A 27,134-nucleotide genomic window follows, 5' to 3' on the forward strand; every position below is an offset into this window, starting at 1 on the left:
CCATATTAGTAGATTTTTTTTGGTTATAGGATGTAGATAGATTACTATTCCAAAAAGAGGTTGTTTAAAAGAGCTTCTATTAGAATTTATATATATATATATATATATATATATATACATATATTTTATAGTGACTTTTGAAGTTGATCTTATTAGTAGTAACTTTTAAATATTTAGAGTCACCTTTGTTAGATATTGGTGACCTTTAAAGTCTTATTTTGTTTCTTTTATATGATATTTATGGCATATATTATGTAAATTTTATAAAAAAAAGGATTGGAGAAGAGACTTGGTAACAAAAAAAGAAAGGTTAAGACATCCATATGGATGAATGGAGATTGATGATGAAAATTTCCATTCTTATTGGCTAAAAATCATGCCCAATGGGCTTCAAAGAGGTTGCCTGGGGCCATATTAGGATTTCAAAGATGCCAGAAGATCGGTAATAGATTTACAATTCATTTTTTTTGTGATAGAGCTTAAGGATAGAATCTATGTTGAATAGAAATTTGAAAAAAAATTAAACAGTTGGATCAAGAAATATGAATTTCTAAAGTTTAGGATAAAAATAGTTTTTGTAGAAAGAAAATATTTTGAAGGATTTTATTTTAATTTGAGCTTTTGTGCAAGATAAATGAATTTTTGGAAGATAAGATATCATATATAAGCCAAAGCTAAACTCTCTATAGGTAGGTATCCAGTGTATTCTGAGATTGCAAATCATGCCATATGACAATGTAAGAAGAAATGTGAATTAATCCTTATTAATAATGTGCACAAATATTACTTAGAGACAAAGTTTCAAAGCCTTGGCATAAATCTTGCAACCAATATTTAATAAGGTAATTGGCCTTTAGTTGAAAAGATCATGTCTTGGTCTGTTCTTGTGCAATAAGGCTATTAATCCTTGTGTCACCTCTTAGAAAAAACAACCTAGCAAAATACTCCCTTGTAGCATGGCTAATTATTTTGCTCCTATCAAGTCTCAAAATATTTATAAAATTCTATTATAACACCATCCGGGTGAGGTAACTTATTCCTTTGCATAGCACCTAATGTCACTTTGAGCTTGCCAAGGATAAGTCGCTTCATAAGGCTGATTTTTATTTTTTCATCCAACAATTTGACAATGTTGGTTGTTGCATGTTGTCCAACATCCTTGGTTTTTGCGATAACTAAGTACACCTTATACAACTTACTATAGAATGTTTGGCAAATGTATGCCATCACCTTCAAATGCCTTATAGCCATCTTTCTTTATTTGTAAGTTTTGCAATGTAAGAGATTATGGATTATTCCTTATGTATACAAAAAAACTCCATTGTGCAACAATCTCCTATTTGTTTCCACTTTAACTATGCATATAGATTTTGTTCTTCTACCTTCTTGCCTTCCATCTATTGTAACTAATTAGTATAACTAGTTGACTGCATTTAACACCAAACATTCTTAAGGTCATTATGTAAATTGTCTATTGTGGTGCTCAATCCTTGCTATAAGAGATCTTTGTCCATCCTATGTTCTACAACCTTTTGTACATAGTATTATTTATAAAACTATTAAATTTTTAGATGTTGTAGCTATTTATTAAATCCTAATCTAATCACTCTTTATTTTTCTAAAATCCCCCTAGAAGTCAATCAAAAACTCTACCACTGTTTCAAAATTACAATAATAAATCACTCTAAAATTTACACATTAAGAAATAAATATATATATATATATATATATAAATTTTAATATATAATAATAATAATAATAAATAATAATATTTTATTTCTATTTTATAATTTTTAATTAATTAAAATTCATCCATTAAACAAAAATTCATCCTTGAATAAGTTTTCATTTAAGTATGAGATTTCTTCAACATGTTTTCATTCAATTTAAATTATTCATCCAAACTAACCCAATTCAGGCCTAGCCTAAGTTCTTGTGATCTACTCTACTCGTGATATCACTGTCTTGGAGTCCTCACCAAGCCAAAAGGAAGTGCCGCATTGGTCGACTTGCTATGAGTCGAATTCCACCACAGTTTGCCATGCTCTGCCAGATCGCCCAGTTGCTAGGCGAGCGGCCACCATCGTCCGCAGGTTCGATCGCTGTTGAGCTCGATGACTCCAGAACAGGAACGTTGCCGCCTAGGGAGAGTCGGCCCAACTCTGCAGCGGACCAACCACACACCAACTTGCTCACAATCCTCGAATGAGAACTTCGATCAGGGTAAACTACACCACTAATCTCATACCCTTCCTCAACTTTAGGTTTGAAGATGGTCAAAGATCACAACGTATCCTAGGATGCGATATGTATTGTCTCAAACAGAGAAAAATCTAACTAGTCCCTGATTTTCTCAGAAACAACTTGATCACGTTAGAACTAGAACACCGAAATAGTAGACATATGCTTGCGATCCTTGTCCACACTACCAGATTTGTACTAATTCGTTGTCAATTCTACTGCCAAAGACAAATGAACTTCAAATCCTTCGAAGCAAATCCTACGACTGACGGAAATGTAGTAACAACCGTGAAAAAAAATTTACAACATCGGCCTAGAGATATATTGCTGGATGTCTTTAAGCCAAGATCGAATACACTTCCAACCATACAGCATGATGCTGCAGGATGAGTCGTCTCCCAATAAAACTTATTTGACCACGACGAAATTTGGCGCTCAATCACGTTGTAAACACATGTGCATCTATTTCGCCAACACCTGTGATGAAGGTACTGTATTCAGAACTGCACCAAGTCTATGGCGTTAGCCGTGCACCACGCTCTGAAAGAATCTCAAAACTTCTTCCTCACAACACGCAAGTCTCCCTCCGATGCATCAAAACACGTCACAACTCTTCTGACGTCAATCAAACGCTGTCACCGTCCAAACACGGGTCTTTGTCTCCTTACAACTCCTCCCTTGTTGCAACCACCAAAACTTAGCCAACCCGTCCAGTTAAACGCATTATACTCAAGCAGCCATCAGCAGCGCAATCCAACAAGGATCTAAGCACTAGATCAGCGTCGCACCGCACCTCCTTTAACGTTGAACCGAAGAGAACAAGCAGATAAGGAAGAACCTCAGTCGATGCTCCACTGTAGCTCCAACTGCGACTGGTTTGCGAGCTTGCCGCCTCTCTAGCCAACACCAACGGAACCAGTGCCGCACCGCGCACACACTAAGCATTACCACTGCAACCCAGCTCAGGCAGGGAAAACCGTTGACCAACCGCCGAAGCCGCCACACAGCACTTCTGCTCGGTAGGAATAGCTAACCAACCAAAACCAAAAACGGAAGAATCCACGCTCCACCTCCGTCGATAACATCGGAAATCAAAAAAAAAAAAAAAAAAAAAAAAAAAAAAACACAAGAGTGGAAAAATGCTCTAACAGCAGCTTGCAGGAAATGTGGAGCTACCACACTACAAAAAAATGAGGCCCTGGGGTGCTCTTTGCTGAACCCCTGCGGATCCTCCCAGAAGAATTAGATCAGCCTCCACCTCTGAAAAATCCGGGAAGGTGAAGGATCATATATATATATATATATGTATATATATATATATATATATATATATGTATATATATATATATATATTTTTTTCTGTTTTTCATCTTGTCTTTTCTTTCTTCTCTTTTTCTTCCCCCTACTCTTCTTTTCTGCTTTTCTTGTCTCTCCCTACTCTTTCTTCTTCTCCTTTCGTTTTCTTCCTTTCCTCCCCTTTTTTTTTGGATTTTTCTTCCCTCTACTATTTTATTTTATTTTATTTTTCTATTCATTTGATGTTGTTTCTATATTTTTTTCTAAGGACTTCTAACAAATAGTAGTTTTTTATTTTTCTTTTGAATAGGTTTGAATCAACAATTCTTCTTTAGCTTCCTATTTAATTAAAAAATCAACAACAACAAACTTTTACTCTTGGACCTTCTTCTAGTCTTGGATAACTTAAATAAAAACATACTTATTTTGGAAGTCCATCTCAAGAAATTATATCTTAGGTTGTATATCCATTATTAGCAATCTTTTTTTCTATTTATCTAAAAATTCTACTACTAACTCACAAAACTTGTGATTTTATGAACAATAAGTCCATTTTTTGTACTAAATATACAAATGAGTCAATTTTGTGATTCATACTTATACGTGATGTATGAGGTACAAATATTTAAAATTAATTTTAATACTTTAAAGCTAGATTCATTGTAACCTTCCAAACCTCAAGTATTGTAACGATGTAATAAAGTGAGCCAAGCAAAGGGAGATCCATAGATCTATCCCTCTACTTTTGGTTCTTATTTTGTTTGTCCTTTGATTATAAGTAACATTAGCTTTTTAGTCGAAAAAACCTAGCTGTTAACCATGTTCAATTCTTAAGTGCCAACATATTACTATGTTAGAGCTTATGCTCTTGAATACAAAAAATATTGATTTTATGCCATAATTGCCATGAATAATTATATATTAATTTTTATTTTTTTTAGATTTTTCAATTTCTACACATTTTGTATTAAAATTGTAAGCTTTATGATTTGAATTAATAAGAAAGAGAGCTCTAATTTCTTAATGTAGCTTCCAAGATATCTAAACATGAGTTGACTTCTTTTCTAATTTATCTAGAGATGAAAGCTTGAAATTATTTTTATGGAATTATCCTTTAATTCTTTCTTACTAATATCTTGCTTGACAACCAAACTTGTAAATATTGAATCATTTTGATTGCCAATCCTTGACCTCTTAACCACTTATTAAAGAAAAAAGTCAAGTAGGTAGTTAACTCTTAGCTTTTTCTAGAGGCTTTTCAAATTGTCTTTATAGGAGCATCTAATGATTAAAAGGTTCTTTTAGAGCATAATTTATTCCTTATTTTGTATGTTAAGCTAAATTTTTTTATTATATTTATAAAGGTGCCATGATTTACTCCACCAAAATTAATCATGATATATTTTTTTTATTTAAGTTGATATCAAGCCGATTAGGCTATAAATTGACCATCTTAAGTTACTGAACATATGTTATATTTTGTGCCATATGAATGGCTACATTGCTCACTTCTATTTCCTCTAATCTTACATCTTCTTTAATCTAATCCATATATATTAGAATAATAAAGGAATTTGAATGATGTTTACTATCTGCCTTGATTAAGATGAAATCAACAAACAAAATCTTTTGTTGTGTATTTTTTACAAAATTATTGGATATTTTCATAGCACTCTGGTATGCCTCATCTATTTTTTGGTTTTAGATTGATTTTTTTAGTAATTTTTGTAGAAGAAGTAAGGTCAACTTCTTAATTTCTCATAGTAATGTATTTTAATTCATCTCATAGTTGGATGCCTTATTTGGTGGTCTTTTAGTCCATTCAATACATGCCTTGTTCAAAATTATCTAAAAGTTTTAACATATTGAGAGAGGATTCTTATCCACGATTTTATTTCTTACTCAGCCAAGTAGTCTAGTTTAAGCTCTTATATTGTAGATTATTAGTGTGCACCTTATCTCTCTTAAATTGATGTTTCTATATATTTTTGGACCTCTACGGCTTTCTAATTTGCTAAAGCTTGCTACAAATTCTATTGTTGAAGTTTAGACTAGGAATATAGCAGTTTCATGTTTAGATGGAGGAAGCAAAGTCTTTGAGTTTACAAAGGCCAATTGAGGTCCATTTAATATTAAGCTTATATTACTTTGTAAGATAGAGTGAGTTAATATTGGCACCTTTTATATTTATTTTTTAATATTTGTGATCAAGCAATATCCAAAGAATAAGAAGCAATTATAAATGAGGTGCTAGATAGATAGGTAATATCTATAGTAAATAAATAAATAATTATAATTCACTTAAATATGAATTGTTTTGCCAATTACTTGATTGAATGCTCATATTGTAAATATAAATGAACTTTTTTTTGTAAGTGCAACAAAAAAATTCTAATCAATCTATATTTTGTTGCTTCAATCTTGCCTAAGCTCCATCCTAAGACTTTAAGTAAGTTTTCTTGTACTATTTATTAATTTTTTTGAGATGGCTTTTAAAGTTATCAATATTAGCATTCTTATGCCAATTAGGTGATTTAAATTAAATTATTCCATCTATGGCTGAATGATATAAGTCTCCAATTAAGAGAAGTGTGGTAATTTTATTAACAATTTTTATGATGCTACTTCATCTGCATACACTATCTGACAGAAATTGTAGCTTAGGTTATGGCCAAGTTGTAATTCTTTGTACACCTTAGCTTTTATATACTCTAACCAAGCTTGTAGAACCTTAGCAGTGGATTTGACTTCCACAAAATATGCAATCACAATAAATCTTTATAAAATCTCATTTCTTTTTTAATTTTTTCTTCATCAAGTTGAATCTCTATTAGTTCTATATTTAAAAAAAATACAATTTCTAACTAAGTCTTTGAATAATTTTTTACATGGTATGGCATAAGTTGGATTAATAGCAACAAATTTTTTTAAGTTTGCAATTACAACAATCAACTTTGATTCTATCTTATTTAGCTTTTACACATATTCCATTGTCTAACGTTCTTCAAAGGCAATAAGAGCCACTAGGGCATAGGCCAGCTTCATCTTTAGTATCTTTATGTATGTTTTCATTGTACATGTAGACCACTCATCTTTACAGCATGGTAATTGGAGGATCAAATCACTCACATTCAAGTATAAATCCTAAAGTATGATACTATTTTACTATTATATTTTTTTTGTCGCTACAATTGCTTTAAGTAATAAAAATTAAATTAGATTATATTCACTCATTCATTCACATGTGATTGAATAACTATTTGTTTGAGAACATTGATGCATGTAGTACATATTTTTTTGAAGCCTTCACTTTCTACATGACAGAGTACTTTGAAGCGTCATCATATGTTCTAACCAAAATAAAATAAAGTTTTGAAGATGCAAGAAATTTACCCACCTCAAATTTTTATTTAGATATATTATCCATCTACAAAATAAAAATATTATTGAAGTATGATTATTATTAAAAAAAAGTCTTATTGCAATGCAATAAGTATCTTAATTAAGTTTCTTAACTTAAAAAATATATATATCTAAAAGCACCAAAGGTGAATTCAAATAGGATTCTAATGAGGCTTTGACGCACTTTCTTGTCTTGGCATGTGGTACATTTGTGAGTCCATGAATTACATACATTGTAATATTTGATATTTTTATGTCCAATCTATAGTAAAATAGCCACATTGTGTTTGAGATTGTTTCCATATAATGCTCTCCACAGCATATGAGACACATACTTAGAGTAAAATCACATTTAGGATTTGGTTTAGGCCACCAATAATTTTAGATTAACAGTTTTGGATATACAAGCTAATGTTGATCTCTCCACAATAAGAACAAAGCAATATAATATTTGACCTCAAGTATGCTAAATAAAAGAGTACTTGAAGTTAAATTTAAAATAAAATATTATCAAAAATAAATTATTATTGTATATTTTGTAGAAAGAAAGTAAGCATCTAAGTTGTTGCACAATTGGATCACTAACCTAGCCAAAGAAATTGTTGAAGACTTGAAATTAGGTCATGATTTAGGTCATGGTTTCTTTTAGGTGATTAGAAAAATATAAGCAATTATACAAAAAAATTTGATGCATATTCCTTACATTTCAAGATGAGGCATATATATTTTGCAGTCATGGATCCTAGGATTTAATCCACCTAAATCCATAGGCATATAATTGCATGTGTAAATAACTCTCAAGGATATTTTGGATAAGTTTTTGAATAGTACTCATGACCTGGCACAAAGCCTAAGAACAATACTTAAAAAACATAAAATATAATGAAAATACTATGGACCAAAAATTTTGTATAATTATCAAAAGGAGGATACAATAGGAGCCATCAATCTAATCAAAAAAAATATGATTCTTATCAAAATACACTACAATAATTTATTGATCCAATGTAGATATTGTCTTTTGATAGCTCATCTAGTAAAAGAGAGTAAAATATTTTTTGGGCTAAAAAGGAACAAAAAACTTGAGGTTGCTTTAATTATACAAATAAGAAGAGATACAACATCTACTCCAATACCAATTGAAGTAACCAATAGAACACATTAGGGATTTGAACAATAGAATCCATCAACCAATTTAGAAATTCTAGCTGCAACATAGGTAGGTCAATACATTCCAATTATTATGTACACCACAAACTTGTCCATGACCTCCAAATACTCAAAATAATTTGGCAAGGATCTACAAGGTAGCAATCATAAAAAATAGAGGCAAATAAACAAGACAAGCATCAGAAGAAAGATAAGCCTAATTTAGGCATAAAAGAAAATACGAACATTGTGGTAAAGAAAGAAATTGTTTCCATATATAACTAAATTCTTGGAAATTAATAAATTTTGTGAAGAAAAAAATGATTGAAATGCAAGACAAGGTATCATGTTTCTATTTGACCTTTTTTTTACTGCATAATAAAATATTCTATTAAAAAAGATTAAAAGAATACCAAACTATATATCTAGCCAATTTTGGGATGCATCTAGTATTTTAAAAGAACAACAAAACATCATAAGTGGTGTAAAGTCAGTGTCTTTGCTAATATAAGGAGGCAAAGAAGCAATAGTAGCAAACAACATTATAATGGATCCATCATCATATAATCCTACTATCACTTCGAAAGGCAAACAACTAACCATGGATCAAATAGACTAGATATGATGCATTGTCCTATTGAATACTACAGTCCAATAAGATATAATAGGGATAGTAATTGAAGTACACTTATGAGTGATCACTCTATGATTTAATATAAAAATAATAGTCAATAGAAAAAATAATAAACAATACATAATGAGACCCAACATTAAATTTAAGAAAGGCAATTTATTGATATCTCTCTTAGTCAAAATAAATACAATAGTCTTTTTTAGTGCCATACTTAGAGCAATATAATTTGTGGAAAAAATCCAATCTAAAGGTATCCTATATTTATTTAAAGCAATTCTTCAAACATCCAAGAAGATTCAGAGAGAGATGGCAGCTCATTTTATGTGACTATTCTACAAATGGCTTCATAGATAAGACATAAAGAATGGCTTAATAAAATCCCTCTCTTCTTAAAATGTAGTTATCAAATCAAACAATAGCTTATCATAATCTACAAATTAAATTATTTCAAAGAAATTGCTTCCCACAATTCCACCAACATAGACATATAGAACTCAAATTTAACTCAAGAAATTATCATGAAATCAATAAAACCTACTCCACCAACTTATCTATGAAGATTACAATTCTATCTTGAAACATACAATAATTAAAGTCCTTAAAAAAATAACTTTATTTCACAATTACTTGTAGAATCTTAAACTTAAGATCAAAATTCTTTGCTTTCAATAGCATAAGCTTTAAAAAAATAAGTTACTAGAACTACATAACAGTATCTGACTTAAGCCACCTTCTACTACCAAGAAGTAGCAATAGTATATAATAATAGATGGATAAATGTTGAGATAGAAAACATGGAGATATTTATATAGGTAACACCCTACATTTATCACTTAGTCACTATAATCAAACAATCCAAGTCAAATTGTATCCAATTGATCCACCTTAGTAGTATGAATGGTTTTGATATTCCTATTATTAATGTATATGCATCTTTCTCCTCTTCAAAATATTGCAAGCTTTAGACTAAATTCTGAAAAAAAAAATCTTAGAGATTGTCATTGGCTTCTTGCCAATGATTGGAACTTTGTAGAATATAGGATAAATAAATCTAACATAAATGGATTATTACTCCTAGAGTAAAAAAATAATTCTTTTGTTCCTTAAAACTAGAATTTTAAATAAATGATAGATTTTTGGCATCTAATATCTTGTAATTTAGCTAGAACAATCTTTGTAGAGATGGAATAAGAAGTATAGTAAGGCTCAACAAAATTTATGCCTTTATACAAATAATGGGATACAAATCTAGTGCAACAAGTTACCGCATATTTAGAGATAGTATATTTTTAAATCATTTATTAATATGGCGAGAAGTTTAAGTTATCTTGAGGCTTGCACATCTATTATAATATGTGATGAATGCAAGGTATCTCAATAGCTTAAAGGTTTAGTACAAAATTTGGCATCTTTGGATAGTGTATAGATTTTCTATCTTTTTTAGAAAATTACAAAGATGTGTCAAGTATTATCAATAATATTGTATTTGCAAAGCTATAAGTTGGTATCAAAAGGAAATAGAGCTTTACAATTGATTAGAACTTATAATAATTATCCTTCAATAAAAACTTGGAAGTGTATTGTTATAAGAAAAATTCTATAAATGCACCAAAAAATTGAAAGTAATGGAAAATAAATAATTTGATGGATGAATTTTGAAAAGAAAACTGTAATAAAAATAAATAGATAATAAATATTTATAAAAATTCTTTCAAGTTAATTAAAAAAGATTTAAAACTTTATATATTATGAAACTAGAAGATAATTCAAAATAGAGTCATTTCAATCATATAGCAATGGCATATATTTGCTCCAAATACTATGGTAGATTATATGCCACACAACAATAGACAATAATATCTTATAGAACAGGACACCAAGCATTGGGGTCGATAGTTGACAGCTTGTGTTAGATACAAAAGTCCGGCTATCACTATTCCTCACATTCAATAAGCTTACTTGAGCTTTACCTAAAATAGCCATTGAAAAGTTACTTAAACTTGACGGTATAGTTTTAAAATTTTATATTATATTTTAAAATCTATTAGGCCTTGACTATCTAAAAATGGTCTAATAACGCATCAAAATATGATACTTTCTAATATGGATCTCTAATAGACCAATTGCACTATTACACAAAGGGAAGAGCAAAAAAACACTTATAAATTAGAAACTTATTACCTTCTTAAATAAGGAATATGAAATCTAAGCTAAAGCCTTGAATTAAGGCTTCAATTAGTCTTTATGAGTATCATTAGTCCTGACCAATCAACCTTTCTCTCTTAGAGGTATATTTTAGACAATTTAGTTCTTATACAAGAAAAAACGACATGGGTAGAACAATGAGGTCAACCTCTCTTATTCTTCAAGTTAGCCTTTTCTAAAGTACATGATATGATAGAATGCAATTTCTTATTTATGGCAATGAAGAAATTTGGCTTTCTAAATGAATTTATAAATATAATGTGGCTAATCTTTAGAAATACTTTGGCTTATATTAAGCTTAATGGTTTACTCTCAATTCCCTTCTCTATTAAAAGAGAGATAAGATAAGGATGCCTACTTGCTTCCTACCTCTTTCTTTTAGTGGCAAAGATAATAAATTATGTGATTGAAAAAGACATTGACTATGGCAATATCAAAGGAATCTAACTACCCTTTGATATTGGTAAAGGGGTATTACCACATGAAGAATAAAGTTCAATATGCAGATGACACATCACTTATTCTATTATATGAAGAAGGGCTAATAAGTATTTTCATTTATACACTAGATACATTTTGCTTAACATCAGGTTTAGTATTAAATCAAAAGAAATCTAGTGAATTTTGGAAGTACAAATGTGAAGGTGATAAACCTCTTTGGATTAATAAAATTAGAACATCATGTGCAAAAAAATACTAAATTTAGTAAGTTGTTGGACGCCCCCTTTGGACTCTCACTCCAATCATCTGATGATTGTCAACACAAGGAAGATGGAGGCATCAACTTAATCTACCCAGGAGATGCCGTGGTTGCACTTCTGCTCAAGTGGTGAAGGCTTTAAAGCCCGGACAATCCAACCTTCACGTTTTATTGCGATACAGGTTAATCCAAAGTCAACCATATTCGGGGGGGGGAGTGGAGCCCCAGTCTAGATTTCTTCACTTTACCAAGGCACCAAAGCAAACGTGGCTCCTTAGTATGGAATAGAGTTACTCGTGCATGGAAACAGATAATTCCTTCAATCCAAGCTGTCCCACCAGACCGGTACGAGGAGGTCCTAAATTGTAGCTTGTGGTTCTGCCCATGGATACAGACCATGGGTCTTAGATTTTCCAAAAGAAGAGCAACCGAGCTGCATAAGGCCGGCATGCAATAAGTTCGGGACATATGGGTGATTGACCATTTTCTGCAGCATGAAGAAGTTCAACTGTAAAGGGGTATTACCACATGAAGAAGGGGCATGGCGGGTGCTTACAACAGTACTAGATCGAACGTGGAAGGCGATTCTACTATCACCCTATAGCAGATGCGTGGAAGGGTATTGGCTCGGGGTTTACGACGATGAACATGCAATGCAACCCAAATGGGTATGGCAAGCTTCACTTGCTTTCCGCCCAAACTTGGATTTGATCCACACATGGGCTTTGGCAGAGATTAAAAAAAGTTAAATATCGACCTTCGAGCACATCAATTAATGGAGGTACACGACTCTAACTCAACAAATGCACGAGGGTGAAAGTCGATTGTTCCTGCCAGTAATATGGATTACCGGATTCATCAGACGAGCAAGAGTGGTGTTAGTGCAGAGTAGACAGAAGAAATCCTGCACTAGGTTTTATTACGGAAGAACAGATCAGCTTGACTGGGATCCCAATCGTTTTAAGTGGGGCAACACAATCCCCTTCATGGCATACGCGGCTGCAATGGGGAGAGGATTACTCAAGAAGAAACACATAGTCCCCGAAGTGGTACCGTCCAAGTGGCAAGGAATCATTCAGGCCAATTATAGACTCAAGTGGCTGAATGTGTGGGACAAGGAACGAGGAAGAAAGAAGCCGGCTTGCTCTGGCTCATTTGGCACAGAGCGGTCGCCTTGAATGCTTGGCGAGGACGAGTTAGCAATAGCATTGATCAATGCTCTACCGTCTATATGTGTGGCAAGCGGGAGACCGTGCTGCACCGCTTTTGGGAATGCACTTCAGCACAAAGGGCGTGGAAATGGGGCAATCATATTATGTGCACACTCAGAAGAACCTCCACCACTCGGGACAATGGTAAGTAGTTCGAGCAGGGGAGCGCACCCAAGGCAGGAACGCACTGACCGGAAAGTAAGCATTCCATTGCTCCAGTTTTCACCAACATGGAAACATTGTATCTTTACTCATCGCACGCCGCGACGGTTCAAAAAAGTCAGCAGGTTGTGGTTACTACTAAGAAGCACCGTCACTTAGCTCTTGTGGCTAGAAAGAAATGATGCCGTGTTTAACTGCACCCTAAGGTCAAATGAGAAGATGTTTAATAAAATCTGGTTAAACATGGTTGATTACGGGCGAATAGCATGGATCCACGCCAAGCAAAGTTGCAAGCGCAGACCAGAGACTGAAGTAGTAGTTATAGACACGTTCAAACAATAATGTTGTCAGGCAGTCCTAGCCACGTGGATTGCGGATTTCTGAACCTGGCCGGACCTGGCTGGGTTCCTTTATGTATCATGTTTCAACTGCAATAGAATTACATTCTATTTGAGTAAAAAAATAAATAAAATAAATAAAAAGCACCAAGGGTCCGCTTATAAATGTGATAGTTTGACAAAAGGGTGCTCAGAGACTCCTACGGCTAGAGTTTGGCAACGTGCCAAAGAGCAACACAAGCTTGAAATCTGAATCCACGAGCATGTACTTGGAATCCCATGCATATCCCATTCAACCACGTGAACTGTCCAGCGTTAAGCACACGTATGGTCGCCTTCTATGTTGTTTAGAGTTCAAGTGCTTTTAATGCACCTGTGCAAAAATAAACTAGCTTTATTTCACCGTCACGGTTTTGTCCATTGCGGGCTCCAACGCTTTGGGGAACCTCGTAGGTTTTGAGTCCCACAAACCATGCAATAATAGGACTGGACGCCCAATTCCGTACAATCGTTCATTGAACTCGACAGTTGAATTCCAACATCAAGTTGCGCTAAAGCGACAGGATTTAGGTTCCGCTACATCTACACAAATATCACTGACAAGAATGAATCCTCGGGGTTTAGGATCCCAAGAGCAGCATTGGAGACATCAAAGTTGCTCACCAGTCTGGTTAATATGCAACACTCGTCACTTTTGTGACGATGCTTGATATCGAACACTTCACGAAACCCTACAGTATGCTTCTCAACTCCATAGCCAGATTCGATAATCTGAGTGGCTTTTATAGTTAACCCTTAGTCGTCACCGTCACGGTGTTAGCTAGAGTGAGCATAATTTTTGTGCTCCCAGTGTTGATCCAACGCCAGAACATGTTGACCTCTTCACCCAGGAACACTTCGCAGCCATGGCTCAACTTCTTATGCTACAAATTACATTCCTTTCCCTCCTCTTTCATGAAGATCACAAATATCCGGAAAATTCGTACCTCACCCTGCGACCTTTTCCTTTCTTTTTGAAAGCCCCCCCGGACATGACAGAGAAGTTAATCAAGCAAGTAATCTCTGCAGTTGGGACATGAATTTGCAATGAGCAACGGAAACGACAGCAATGTCTCTCAGGAAAATATAGCCTCAAATATACCACGGCACCCAGATTCCGAGCAGCAAACCTGCGAGGCCCCAAGCTATGGATAATACTAGACATGCCCTTGGTGTGTAGCATGAAACCGAACAACCTCTTTGGGACGGCTCCTGCTCGCGCCGGGGGTTGCAATTGCTGCCGCAGCGGCTGGGTCGACTAAGACGTCACTCGCTGATGTGCACTGGGTTCAACAATTTCTACATCAGTGTTTGCATTCCTCGCATTCCCAGACCTAGAGCTGATTTCCAATGTCGGAGGAGTAAGCGAAGCGTCGGTGTCGCTCTCACTGCAAGTCTCGGCAGGGTGAACACTGCGACGGCAAACGGGGCATGTTGTATGTGAGAGAAGCCATGTATCAATACAAACCAGATGGAATCCGTGTTTGCAGTGCGGAAGCAGCCTGACTTTTTCCCCTTCAACAAATCCGCTCAGACACACCACGCAATCATTTTCCCCCGACGGATCAAATGAGGATTTTATGGAATCAGGGCTGTAAGCTACCACAGGAAGAGCCTCGATGACGCTCTTGTCGAGCCCCTTCTCCCTCTCATTATGATCATCGGATGGCTGCGTCTGTCGTCTACGCAAGAGGCACCTAGCTATGGTATTGATAAAGGCCGCCGCAATTAGCGCAAAGAGCAAAACCCCCATAACCACTACCACGCTGGAATTTAATGACCGAGCGAAGTAGGAGCTTTGTTCTGGGCCAGAATGGTCATGAGACGGTGGATGAGAGGTAGGTGATTGAGGGAAGGTGGTGGCATTTTGAACATTGATGGTGACTCTAGAGAAATCGAAGTGCACGTCGAGTCTTCGGAGGCCGGCCGTCATCGCAAGTTTCACTCGAACACGACGATAAAAGTCAGAGGAATTTGAACACTTGCTTCACCTATACCACACATTTTCAATTGCGTAGGGCCATTTCTCAATCCGAAACCGTCCATAGAGGCGAAGGTATTCAGTATTTGCAGTGCAGTCCCAAAAGAGTGACTTCTTTGATACACAACATAAGCAGACTCATTGCGAGGTCGGGGCCTTGATTTGAATACCTCCCAACGAACGGCCTCGAATCTACGGAAAATACTCCGCCGATAATTGTTAGTTCAATTCTCAGTTTGAGATGTTGATGAATCTACACATCGTGTCAAAACTAACTACATCCTCACGAGTTAGTCGATGGTGTTTGTGACGATGGAGTAAAGATGAAGTGAACCACCTCTTGACGAAACCCGTGAATACACCACGCAAGGAAATTAGCTCAGCACATGAATGAAATCACCAGAAGTTTTGATCGGATGGTTCACTCACCCGGAATTAGTGGTGTGCGCAATTTGACTCCCAACCTCCAGAGCGCAACAAGCTACCTTCGATCTGTGACAATCGGGAACAGGGTAACCTTTCCAGACAAGACATTAATGCTTAGGGCACGGAGCTCGTGCCGACAATCCCAAAGCAGGATGTAAACAAGAAGGTCTAGTACTGAAAGTCGACCGCCAAAACAATCAAGAGCACGAAATCCCTTAGTCGCAAATTCTCCGAAACGACAGTAATTCTAATCGAGAATTTCTGGAAGTCGCTGAACCTGGAGACACAAAGCGAGCTGCCCTGAAACGGTAGTCACATGTAATTTATTCGGAAAATTACGTTGTGACCAACCTCATGCCAAAAGTCTGAAAACCATGCGTATCCAGGTCCAACCTTTAACAGAGTCGGAAGCTGTAGTTTCGAATTTAGCCTCAGACGCGAATTGCTTATAGATTATTACGTCGCGGTGACTATTCCAGAGATAAATTTCATGTGTTTCGCACCCTTGGATTGAAATCGGGATGCATCCAATCAGTTGGGTGCTACTGCAGACGGAGCTGGACAAAGATAACAATGGTAGAGGAATCTGTCAACTTTTTCAATCACAGTGGAATCCAATGATTATCCCCACACGGCCACCGACCGATTTTCATGCAGTAGAGCCATCATTCTCTTCTTCCCCTTCTCCTGATGTACTGTTGCTTGTGATAACTATGAAGGAACATTTTACTTCGTGCAAGATAGACAGTTCTTTTATCTTTACAGCAATGCTTGAACCCCTTTACTTAACGAATATGCCCAAGCTGGCTATTTACGTGCAAAATCCAATGCTCACACCGCTTTTTCGAATGATAGTAGTTTCCAATGATCGCACTGTTGTGAAAGCAGCTTTGTCAGAGACGGTTACTATTCGCAATTGTATCTGTTGCAGAAGTAAAACCATGCGGATCAACGAACTCACTTCCAGATCCGCACATGCCCCTTGCAGTCTTCCCCTACATCCTCGGCTGAACTCCTGGCCGAACATTCCAAGCTTTCGAAAGCGGACTGAAAATAGAAGCTGGAGCCCCCCATAATGATTTCTCCATAATTGGATTGCAAGGCAGAGGAAGATCGAGCTGTTCAAACAGGGCACTTACTCCGGTCAGATTCCTATTGTCACCCTTGATATTTCATCCTTGATATTTGCTCAAAGTACTTTACCAAATCACCCACATTGTTCCAAAACTTGGTTTACAAGCTTCATCTGTCCATCAAAAGTCAAAGACAACTTGATGTCTACTTTTTGAATCTTGAAAAATATTTTTCAAAATTTTGATATAAATTGAGTCTCCTTATTCAATATAATATCTTTAGATAATCCATGATGTGATAGATGTTATCAAGGAAAAGTTTAATTGTTTCTTTACTTGTGATAGATTTTATACATGGTACAAAATATGCCATCTTGGTAAAAAAAAATAACTATCACAAATATAAAATCATAAGAACCTAAGATTAGAAGATTTGTGATAAAGTTCATAGAAAAAAAGACTATGATTGTTTTAGAATAGGTAATGGTTGAAGAAGTCCATAAGGTTAATAATAAGGAATTTTTAATCTTAGACAAATATCTCATTAATGTACAAAGTTTTTGAGTGCATTCTACACTTGAAACTACCAAAAATCTCTCAATATTAATTCTAAAGTCTTGTTGTATTAAAAATGTCTGGTCACTTAAAAATCTTGATGAACTTGAAGAATCTATAATTGTACTTTATATTTTGGAATATAAAATCAACTCTCAAAATATGATAGATTATTTTTAAACTTAAACTTTGAAGTATCATAAGATGTAAAAGGATTATTTTTAATATTATGAATAAGAGGATTAAAGAACATACTTGATTCAACTTGCTTAAAAAAGAGTGAATCAATAATCAATGTTGATTTTATTTTTTAAAGATGAAAATGCTTTGACTTCAAGAAAATCGTTCTTTGTTGATCAAAATTTGCATTTTTTTTTTGTGCAAGATAAGAACATCTAAAAAAGATGTCTAACAAATCTCATTGTTTTTTGGATTGATAAGTAATCTTAAAATCAAATCTTGATAAAGACATGTTCTAAAAAACTTGTTGAGATGAAGTATTTAAGGTTCTTGTGATCCAAATACTTAGTGACTAGACTAGAAGCACCTTCTATATAATAACTCCATATTATAGACATATATAATTATTTCAATAATTACTTATATGATGAAGTAAAAGTAGGTAAAAATAGATGAATTTCATAATATCTTCTAGAGCATCTTTTTAGAAGCTTCATAGACATTGCTTGGACTTTACACATGTTTGTAGGCTAGAAACTTAGTCAACAAGTTAGTCATATCTCATATGTATTGATAGCTTGTGGAACAAGTTAATTATGTAGCATATATATAGAAAACTTACCTTACAAGTTAAAACATGTGTCTAATAAAGTCAACACATGTTAAAGGTCTTATAGAACATTGCTACACAACTCTTAATTAGATAGTATATATGGAGGTAAAAAAGAAGCCTTCTTTATTCTTATCAATGTCTTTTTAGTTTTTAGTCTTATTTCAAGACTTTCTAGTCTTCTTGTCTTTGATAAAAGCCATTCTAATTCAATATATTACCATCTTTGAATAATTTTTTATTCTTTTTGAGTCACATAAGAATGTATTGAGATCTTCTTTTTTTAAAATTCATATCTTTAATAATTTTACAAGAGTATTAACTTATTATTCTTGTATTTTTTAGAAGTAAGTAGATTATTCCAATTTTATTGTTTTATTTTGAAGGTTGCAAATTACCTACCTTTAAACAAATAGTTTAGTTTTTTAACACTAATTTTTTCATTAAAAAGAGTAGATTATCTCTTTTTTTGGAAATTTTCATTTGATATTAGAAGTTACAAATAACCTTCTTCTAATTTAATTTTTTGAATTTATTTAAATTATCTATAAAAAAAAATTATTAATACTAATCTTAGTAAAAGTGAGAATAAATTTGTAGCTATTGCAAATCTTCACAAGCTTATCAACACTTTTAGGATAAAAAAACTTATTCATTTAAGCTTATTTTAATAAAGAGAACTAAAATTGTACATATAAAAGTCATAGATGTTGTTCATTATCTTTTGGAGATATTATTCATAAGATTGTTCTTTTAGATATAAGAATTAAAGTTCATAATATTGTAGTAATATTTAATATAATAAGATCTCCTTCTAATTTAATTAATTTAGGATTATTATGATTAAAAAAAAAATTAAATAGATTGGATTTTTCATAATCTTAATTTTTCTTATAGTTTAATCTAAAATTTTATTAGTTAAGTAGAAATATATAAATCTAATATATCCGAATCTTTATTAATAGGTGTAAGAACTTTCATGTATGTAGAAAAAGAAGAATCATCTTTTGATATATATGCCATACCTATTTTAGATGGTAAAAAGATATTAAGTAGTATTTTTAGTCAATATCAAGATTATTAAGATATTTTTGAAAAAAAAAAATATAAATATTCTTCTATAATATTGTCCTTATAATTATTCCATTGATCTTCAAAAACAAGCTCAACTACCATTTGGACCAATCTACACCCTATCACTAAACGAATTGGTTGCATTCAAGGAATATATCAATGAAAATTTGGCTAATAACTTCATATGCCATTCTAAATTTCAAGTTGGAACTCTCATCTTATTTGTGAAGAAAAATGATAGGTCTCTATGAATGTGTATGGACTATCAAAGAATCAACAAGATCACTATCAAGAATAGGTATCTTCTATCTTTAATTTTAGGACTTTTTAATTAATTAAATCAAATGAAGATCTATACAAAAATAGATCTATAAGGAGCATAAAACCTAGTATGCATTAAAAAAAGAGATGAATGAAAAACTACATTTTGAATTAGATATAGACATTTCAAATATAATATCATGCTTTTTAGATCCATGAATACATTAGCTACTTTTTAACATCTAATGAATGATTTCTTTTATGAATTTTTTGATAATTTTTTTATTTTTAAGTTAAAAAAATATTTTAATCTATTCTAAGAGTATAAAAGAGTATAAATTTCATATTTTTCATTTATTTTAAAAACTAAGAAATATAGGATTATATGCCAAGATAAAAAAGTATATATTTTATACTACTCAAGTTGACTTTTTGAAATATATCATTTCAAATAATGGTCTTATTATGGATTCTAAGTATGTCTAGATTATTACAGATTGGAAGATATCAAATATAATGAGAGATATATAATATTTTTTGAAATTTACCAATTATTATTAAATCTTCATCAAGAATTTTTTTCAAGTTACAACTTTTCTTACACATTGGACATGTATAGACAAACTTGAAAGGAACAAGTTCCAAAAGGAGAAAGGCATTTACATGTTCTTCAAGCATGTCATAACTTTCCAACTACAAGATATTTTAAATACAACAAGACTTTAGAGCTTATATCTAAAGATTTTTAGTACGTACAAATGTGAAAGGCTATGAAAGACTTTGTACAGTCATGTGACCTTTGTTCAAGATTTAAAACTCCTTATCAACTATTCTATGGATTTTTTCAATCATTACCTATATTGGAACAACATTTGGTCTTCTATTTCTATGGATTTTATTATGGATCTTCTAAATTAAAGTTCATATGACTTTAGATTTGTAATCATAGATAACTTCACTAAAATGGTACATTTTATACCATATAAAATATCTATTTTAAGCAAAGAAATAGCTAAGTTTTTCTTTAATAATATCTATTGCTATTATATATTACCAAAGAATATTATATTAGATAGAAGGACATAATTTGTATCAAGATTTTGAAGATTTTTTTTTTAAGATATTGAAAGTAGATATAAAATTATCTTTGGCCTTTCATCTTGAAACTAATATGCAAATAGAATGGATGAATTAAGTTCTAGAGGAATATTTGAGGTGTACAATCAATTATTATTAAGATAATTAGATAACTCTTTTTCTATTATTAAAGTTAGTATACAATAATTTGATATATTTTTCTATTTAATAAAACTTTTTTTTTGTCAATTATGGTTATCATCCAAGACTTGATATTTTTAACTTTTTAAAAGTTAATAATTCCACAGCAAAAGATTTAGAAATTTTTTTGTGAGAGTTATATGCAACAATAAAGACATAGTTAAAAAGAAGTTCTAGAATAATAAAAGATCAATATAGATGCATGTTGCAAGGAACAACCACAATTCAATATTGGTAATAAGGTATGGTTACTTCATCACAATATCAAGACTAGTCATCATTGTCATAAGTTGGACTATCATAGGCTTCACTCTTTTTTTATTTATAAATAAGTCAATCTTATTGCTTATTGATTACATCTACTATTATTATATAGTAACACAATCATTTGGTGAAAAAAAGAAAGAAATTATTTTATCATAGAAGATTCTAATTAAAAAGATATAGTAGAAAAATATAAATAATAGATAAGCATGTAGTAAAATCTTATAATATTAAAATTATTTTTTATAAAAATAGATTCTAATTATTTTAAACAGCCATAAATAAATAAAATTAAAATAAATTAAAAGAATAAAAGATATAAGCATATATAGATAAGAGTTAAAAATTAATTTTAATAAAAATTAATACAAGAAAAAAAATTAATATCCAAAGAGGACTAGTTATAAAGTAGGATCGAAATCAAATCCCAAGGCACAAAATTGAGCACCTATACTATTTTTGATAGTTTTTTTGTCAATCAAAAAGTAGAATTTGAAAGAATACTTAAAGAAATATTTTGGATTACTAGTTTTATATCATTTGGATTAATATTGAGTTTTTAAAGAATTTTCAAAATTAATAATATACTTAGTAGGTTTTGAGAAATACAAAGTTTCTCAAAGAGATCATGGCTTGAGAATATCAACGTCAAGGTTAGAGAAGGAAGCCAACCAACCTTTGAACAAAGTTTTGGAATTATTATCTATTTTGTATGTGTGATCTTTTTTAAATTTCTTAAGCTTGTTACTACCTTAATTTTTGCATGATATGAAAATTTTGAATCAAAATCAATAGTTCAATCTTTAATTATTGAATTTATAATCTACTATAGGATTTTTTAAGAAATTTCTTAAGATTAAGGATTTGATTAAGAATTGATTAGGATTGGTTTAGGATCTAGGATTTAATTAGGATTTAGGATTTTTTTTTGGATTTGATTAAAATCTTACTATGATTTTATTAGGAATGATTTAAGATTTAGGATTTCATTAGGATTTGATTAAGGTTCATTAGGATTTGAATTAGAATTATATTATAATTTATTTAGGATTTATTTAGAATTTCTATTTTTTATTTTTAAAGAATTTTTTATTATTTGAAATAAATTATTTATAGTATATTTTTAAAATTATTTTTATTTTTTAAAGATTTATTTTTATATTTCTTTAAGAATTTATTGTGTTTTTTTTAAACTTCTTTTAAATTTATTTTTAATTTATTAAATTTTGATTAGAATTATTAAGGATTACTTAAATTTTAGTTAAGACTATATTAGACTTAATAGGATTGTTGTTATATTTCTACTTATTTTCTACACTTAGGTGTATAGTGCATTCTTAAGCAAGAATACATGTAATACAATATAAATAGTAAATCCAATGTGAAAGCTTGAGGTAGAAGGTCTTGGAGTTTGTTTATTACTATTTTTATTTAATGAAGAACAAAAATAAGAGTTTTGAAGGAGCTATAGGAGGAGCTTCAAGTGGAGCTTTAAGTAGAGCTTCTAATGGAGTTTTTACTAAAGAATAAGATATATACATGGATCCAACTATTACAAGCATGTTTCAGCTTTTACATTGATTATGCAGCAATAGCAAAGTAATAATTATGAAGAAGCTTTGGCAATCAACACATTGCAAGCAATGATTAACAAAATTGATCAATTTGATGGAAGAGACATTTCAAAATATTTAAGATATTATGTATAGAAAATGGAATTAAATTGGATATCTGAGAAGAAGATAATTGAGCTATTTGGACTTACTACAGTATTAGAGATAAAAAAAAAACATGTTATATCAATTATGAAGCATTATAGAAGTGCATGAAAGATATTTTTATATGTATTAAAAGACAAATATTTCTTGGAGGATACTTATTGTATTATTAAATAATTATTTTTCAAATGGATTGAGTAGCCTAAAAAGAATTTATAAGCAACAAAGCTATTAAGGAAATTTGAAAGGCACTATTCACAATTATTAAAGGTAGAAAAGTTAACATTGGAATCAAATAAGGTTGAATTTTTTCTTCAAGCTGTCAATAGAGAATTATAAGAAAAATTAGAATTGCTTCTTGAAGATAAACAAGAAGATGAAAGATTGATAATAAACTGGAGAAATATTAAAAATGTAATGAATTTACTTATAAAATAAAAACAAATGAAAAATAGGATTAATATTCTAATAGTAATATAAGCAATTAAAATTCATGTATATATAATATGACTGACAATAACTATTATTCAATAATCAATGTCTACATCAAAAAAAGAAGATATAAGAGTTGAAGAAATTATACATGGTATTCAAGATCTTTAAATCAAATTAGCAAAACTTAAAGAAAAGACTTCTATATATAATTTAAAGGCTATTTTTAAATAAAAATACATACAAAAATATATTTGATATGATGATGCTTTTCATATTAGAAAGGATTGCAATGAATTTAATGATATGATGTAACAAAGAATTATTTTCTAGAAAGATGGAAAGATGGCATTAAAGAATATAAGAGATCTCATTGAAATCAATTTTTGTAAGGAAGATATAAAAGCTTTAATTCAAGACTATTTAATAGCACATGGAGTAACAATATAAGAATGTATAAGTTAAGATGCTAGGATAGATGATAACTTTGATGGAAATATAGAAACAAGTGGATTTTGGACTTCTACCATTTTTATAATTCAAAAAAGAAAAATACCTTGAAAAGCATTATTAAAAACTAGAAATATAATACGTGGTGCAATACTTTGAAAAGATCCTATAGAAGTTCTTTTACTCCATGCATATATTGCTAAGAGCCAACATAAAGCTTTGATGAAAAAAAAGAAACAAGAAAATTTTGATGATATAAAAGAAGGAAATTCTTCTAAGAAATAAACTCAAGGAAAGAAGGCTCATGAAGAAACTTTATAAGAATTTCCAATAAATGATATTTCAACAACATTGGAAAAAAAAATAAAAGGAACAAAAGATAAAGGTAAACTAATGACTTATAAGCTACTCTTTGATATTGAAGCACTAATAGATTTAAAAGAGGTGTTTGAAGAATTTATATTAAATGTTAAAGTGGAATTCACATTGAAAGAGATTTTAAGAATTGTAAAGAAGAAATTTCATGATGTTACTATTGACAACATTAAAAAAAGATAATTAATAGATAAAGCTGAAATGAGTCATATTATTAATGTAAAGATATATAAAGATGAAAAAGAGGTTGATAATTATTATAAGCAATTATCAAGTAAAAAAAAATGGTTATAAACAATGAGTGCATTTTGAAGATTCTAGTGACAAAGAAATAGAAGCTTCAAGCCATTATACTCTAAAGCATTGAACAAAGACAAGTATAGAAGTATTGATAAAGATAGGAGATATAGAAGAACCGGTTGTTGCTTTAATTATCTACAATTTTGTGATAAATCTTATGTGTAAGAATCTTTATAAGAAATAGAGATGGCTAATTAATATGGAGCTTAGATGGACAATACAAGCAACTAATACCATACAAAGAAAGAGAGCTTAAGAAATCTAAAGAATATTTGACATCAATTTATAAAAGAAAATTTCAAAGAATTAAAGATTGAATGTGATGGTTCTTTATTACCAAAAAAAATTGAATATTCTAAAAAAATACATGCAAAACAAGATAAATTATTTGCCTTTGGATTTCATGAAACATGATGTATATATCTTAATATTGTTGCTTCTATAGTTAGCTTCATAATATCACATGAGCCTTGAAACTTAAAGCCAATTCATGTGTTAAGAACACACTTATCTAAATTAGTAGAGTTATTAAAAGAAAAGATACAAATAAAAAATTTAGAGCCTTTTTTTGCTCTTTATTTTAGTCATTGATTTACGGTGCCTAAAAAAAATGTATCATTATTTTTTATTTAAGATATGCAATGAATAAATGCAGTAATTATTAAAAATATAAATTTAGGACCTTTAATAGATGAGTTTTCTAAAGAATTTTTAGAAAAGGAAATTTATTTAATGGATGATTTATATTCAAGCTATAATCAATTTCAACTTGTACATAAAAATAGAAATCTAATAATAATAAAAATACTACTTGGATTAATTAAAATATGTATTCTTTTATATGGTGCTACAAATTTGGTTACACATATGATAAATGAGATGAAAAAAGTATTGAAAAACTTCATTCTTGAAAAAACTATGTATTTTTCAGATTATGTTCCTATCAAAGAATGGGAAGAAAGAAAAAAAGATGAAACTTTAGATAAAAGGAGTTTTTTGTCAATTAGAGAGTGAGATTTGAAAGTAGATTAAAGAAAGAATTTTGAAAGTTGGTTTTATATTATATGGATTAATTTTGAGATTTTTAAGAATTTTTAAAATCAATAATGTATTTGGTGGATTTGGATTTTAAGAAATAAAAATATATTTATAGATTTGAAGATTTTTTAGTTTTGTAATATGTATACAAGTAAAAATTTGGAAATTTGTTGTTATACTTGTTATAAGTGTTTGTAAGAAATTTGAGGCCTATCGACTAATTAGATTAAAGAATATAATAATTTTTGAGGATTATAGTCTCAAATAATTGAGATTAAGGATCAGTGAAGGATTTCACAATCTGACAATATTTGATAGTTTGAATGAAGAAAAAATTAGTAAGAGCAATTATGAATTGAATATATATAAACAACTCTAATTTTTGAGCAATTGAATGATTCAATAAGGAGAAATCTTTGTTGAAAGTCTAATATTCAAATCAAAGAAGGAAGATAACTAACAATTAAGAGGTTTTAGAAGTTTTTCTTGCAAAAAATATTTATGATCTAAATTATTACAAAGTTTGTAGATTTTGAGTCAAAATCAAAAGTCCAAGCATTAATTATTAAATTTTTCATCTATTGTAGAATTTGTTATGAGTTTGTTTAAGATATTTAATTTGAATAATGATTCATTAGGATTGATTTAGGATCTAGGAATTAATTAGAATTTTATTAAAGATTAGGATTTATGATTTTTTTAGGATTTGATTAGGATTTAGGATTTTTCTAAGATTTGGTTAAGATAGATCTAAGATTTAAGAATTATTTAGGATTAAAGATTTGATTAGAATTTGATTGAGATTTTTTTAAGATTTTTTTAAGATTTTTTAAATATTTGATTAATATATGATTGGATTTAGATAAGATTTCTTTAGAATAACATTAGAATTTGATTTAAAATTTGATTAGAATTTAAAGTTTGTGTAGGATCTAATTGAGATTTAGGATTTAATTAAGATTTGATTAGGATTTTTTTAAGATATTTTAAGATCTAATTAAAATTTAATTTGGATTTTATTAAGATTTTATTAGGATTTGGTTTAAAATTTGATTAAGATTGATTAAATATTTTATTAGAATTTTTTGAAGTTATATTAGGATTTGATTAGAATTTAATTAAAATATCTATTTTTGATATTTTTTAAAGATTTTTAAATTATATATATTTTATTAATTTTTTTTTATGTTTTTTTGTTAGTTCTTGAGACTTCTTTAGGATTTAAGTAAAGATTGATTAACATTGTTATAATTTTATTTGAGTTTGTTTAAAATTCTATTAGACTTCTTAGCATCATTTAATTGCAAGTTCTATTTTTTTTTTGCCACAGCAAGGTATCCATTGCATTTTCAAGCAAACTTCACGTAATATGACACTAGAGTCTATAAAGATCCATTTTATACTCCATTTGTCTCTTCTTGAACCATATAAGACAAAGAATATCTCAAAAAAAAGATAAATGCCACCTCATTTAATAAAAATAGATAATAATCAAGAATTTGACATGGAAGAAGTTTTAGATGCAAGGCAATATCCAGAATAGGTTGAAATATCTTTTTTATTGGCACAAATATGATATTATTAAATCCACATGAGAACAAATAAAGAATCTTGTAAATACAACAAAGAAGATTGAGGCTTTTTATTAACAATGTCCATCAAAATTAAGATGAAGAATAGCAAATCTTTCCTATAAAAGAAATAAGATTAACAAAAAATAGTATTTTATCTTCTATCTTTGT

The 27,134-nt window shown here is 30.6% G+C and overlaps 1 protein-coding gene and 1 long non-coding RNA gene across 4 annotated transcripts; both read right to left on the reverse strand.

Annotated features, from left to right (window-relative positions):
- Positions 1 to 1,790: 1,790 nt before the first annotated feature.
- On the reverse strand, positions 1,791 to 3,298 carry LOC149986760 (uncharacterized). Its single transcript, XR_016499795.1, has 2 exons — positions 3,080 to 3,298; positions 1,791 to 2,162 (listed from the first exon to the last, which is right to left on the reverse strand). It is a non-coding gene; the product is annotated as an uncharacterized LOC149986760 (long non-coding RNA).
- Positions 3,299 to 13,681: 10,383 nt separating this feature from the next.
- Positions 13,682 to 16,217, reverse strand: LOC112274543 (RING-H2 finger protein ATL8). Of its 3 annotated transcripts, XM_024504191.3 has the most exons (3): positions 16,062 to 16,214; positions 15,788 to 15,850; positions 13,682 to 15,550 (listed from the first exon to the last, which is right to left on the reverse strand). In XM_024504191.3, the coding sequence occupies exon 3, from the start codon at positions 15,308 to 15,310 to the stop codon at positions 14,636 to 14,638; it is 675 nt and encodes a 224-aa protein (XP_024359959.1). In that variant the 5' UTR covers positions 15,311 to 15,550; positions 15,788 to 15,850; positions 16,062 to 16,214; the 3' UTR covers positions 13,682 to 14,635. The 3 variants fall into 3 exon arrangements, with proteins under 3 accessions (XP_024359959.1, XP_024359958.1, XP_090101920.1); XM_024504190.3 differs by having other exon boundaries at positions 15,788 to 16,217; XM_090245794.1 differs by having other exon boundaries at positions 13,682 to 15,633; positions 15,788 to 16,217.
- Positions 16,218 to 27,134: the final 10,917 nt, after the last annotated feature.

This window comes from Physcomitrium patens, chromosome 21 (genome assembly GCF_059467195.1).
Source record: "Physcomitrium patens ecotype Gransden chromosome 21, ASM5946719v1, whole genome shotgun sequence".
NCBI classification, from domain to species: Eukaryota; Viridiplantae; Streptophyta; class Bryopsida; order Funariales; family Funariaceae; genus Physcomitrium; species Physcomitrium patens.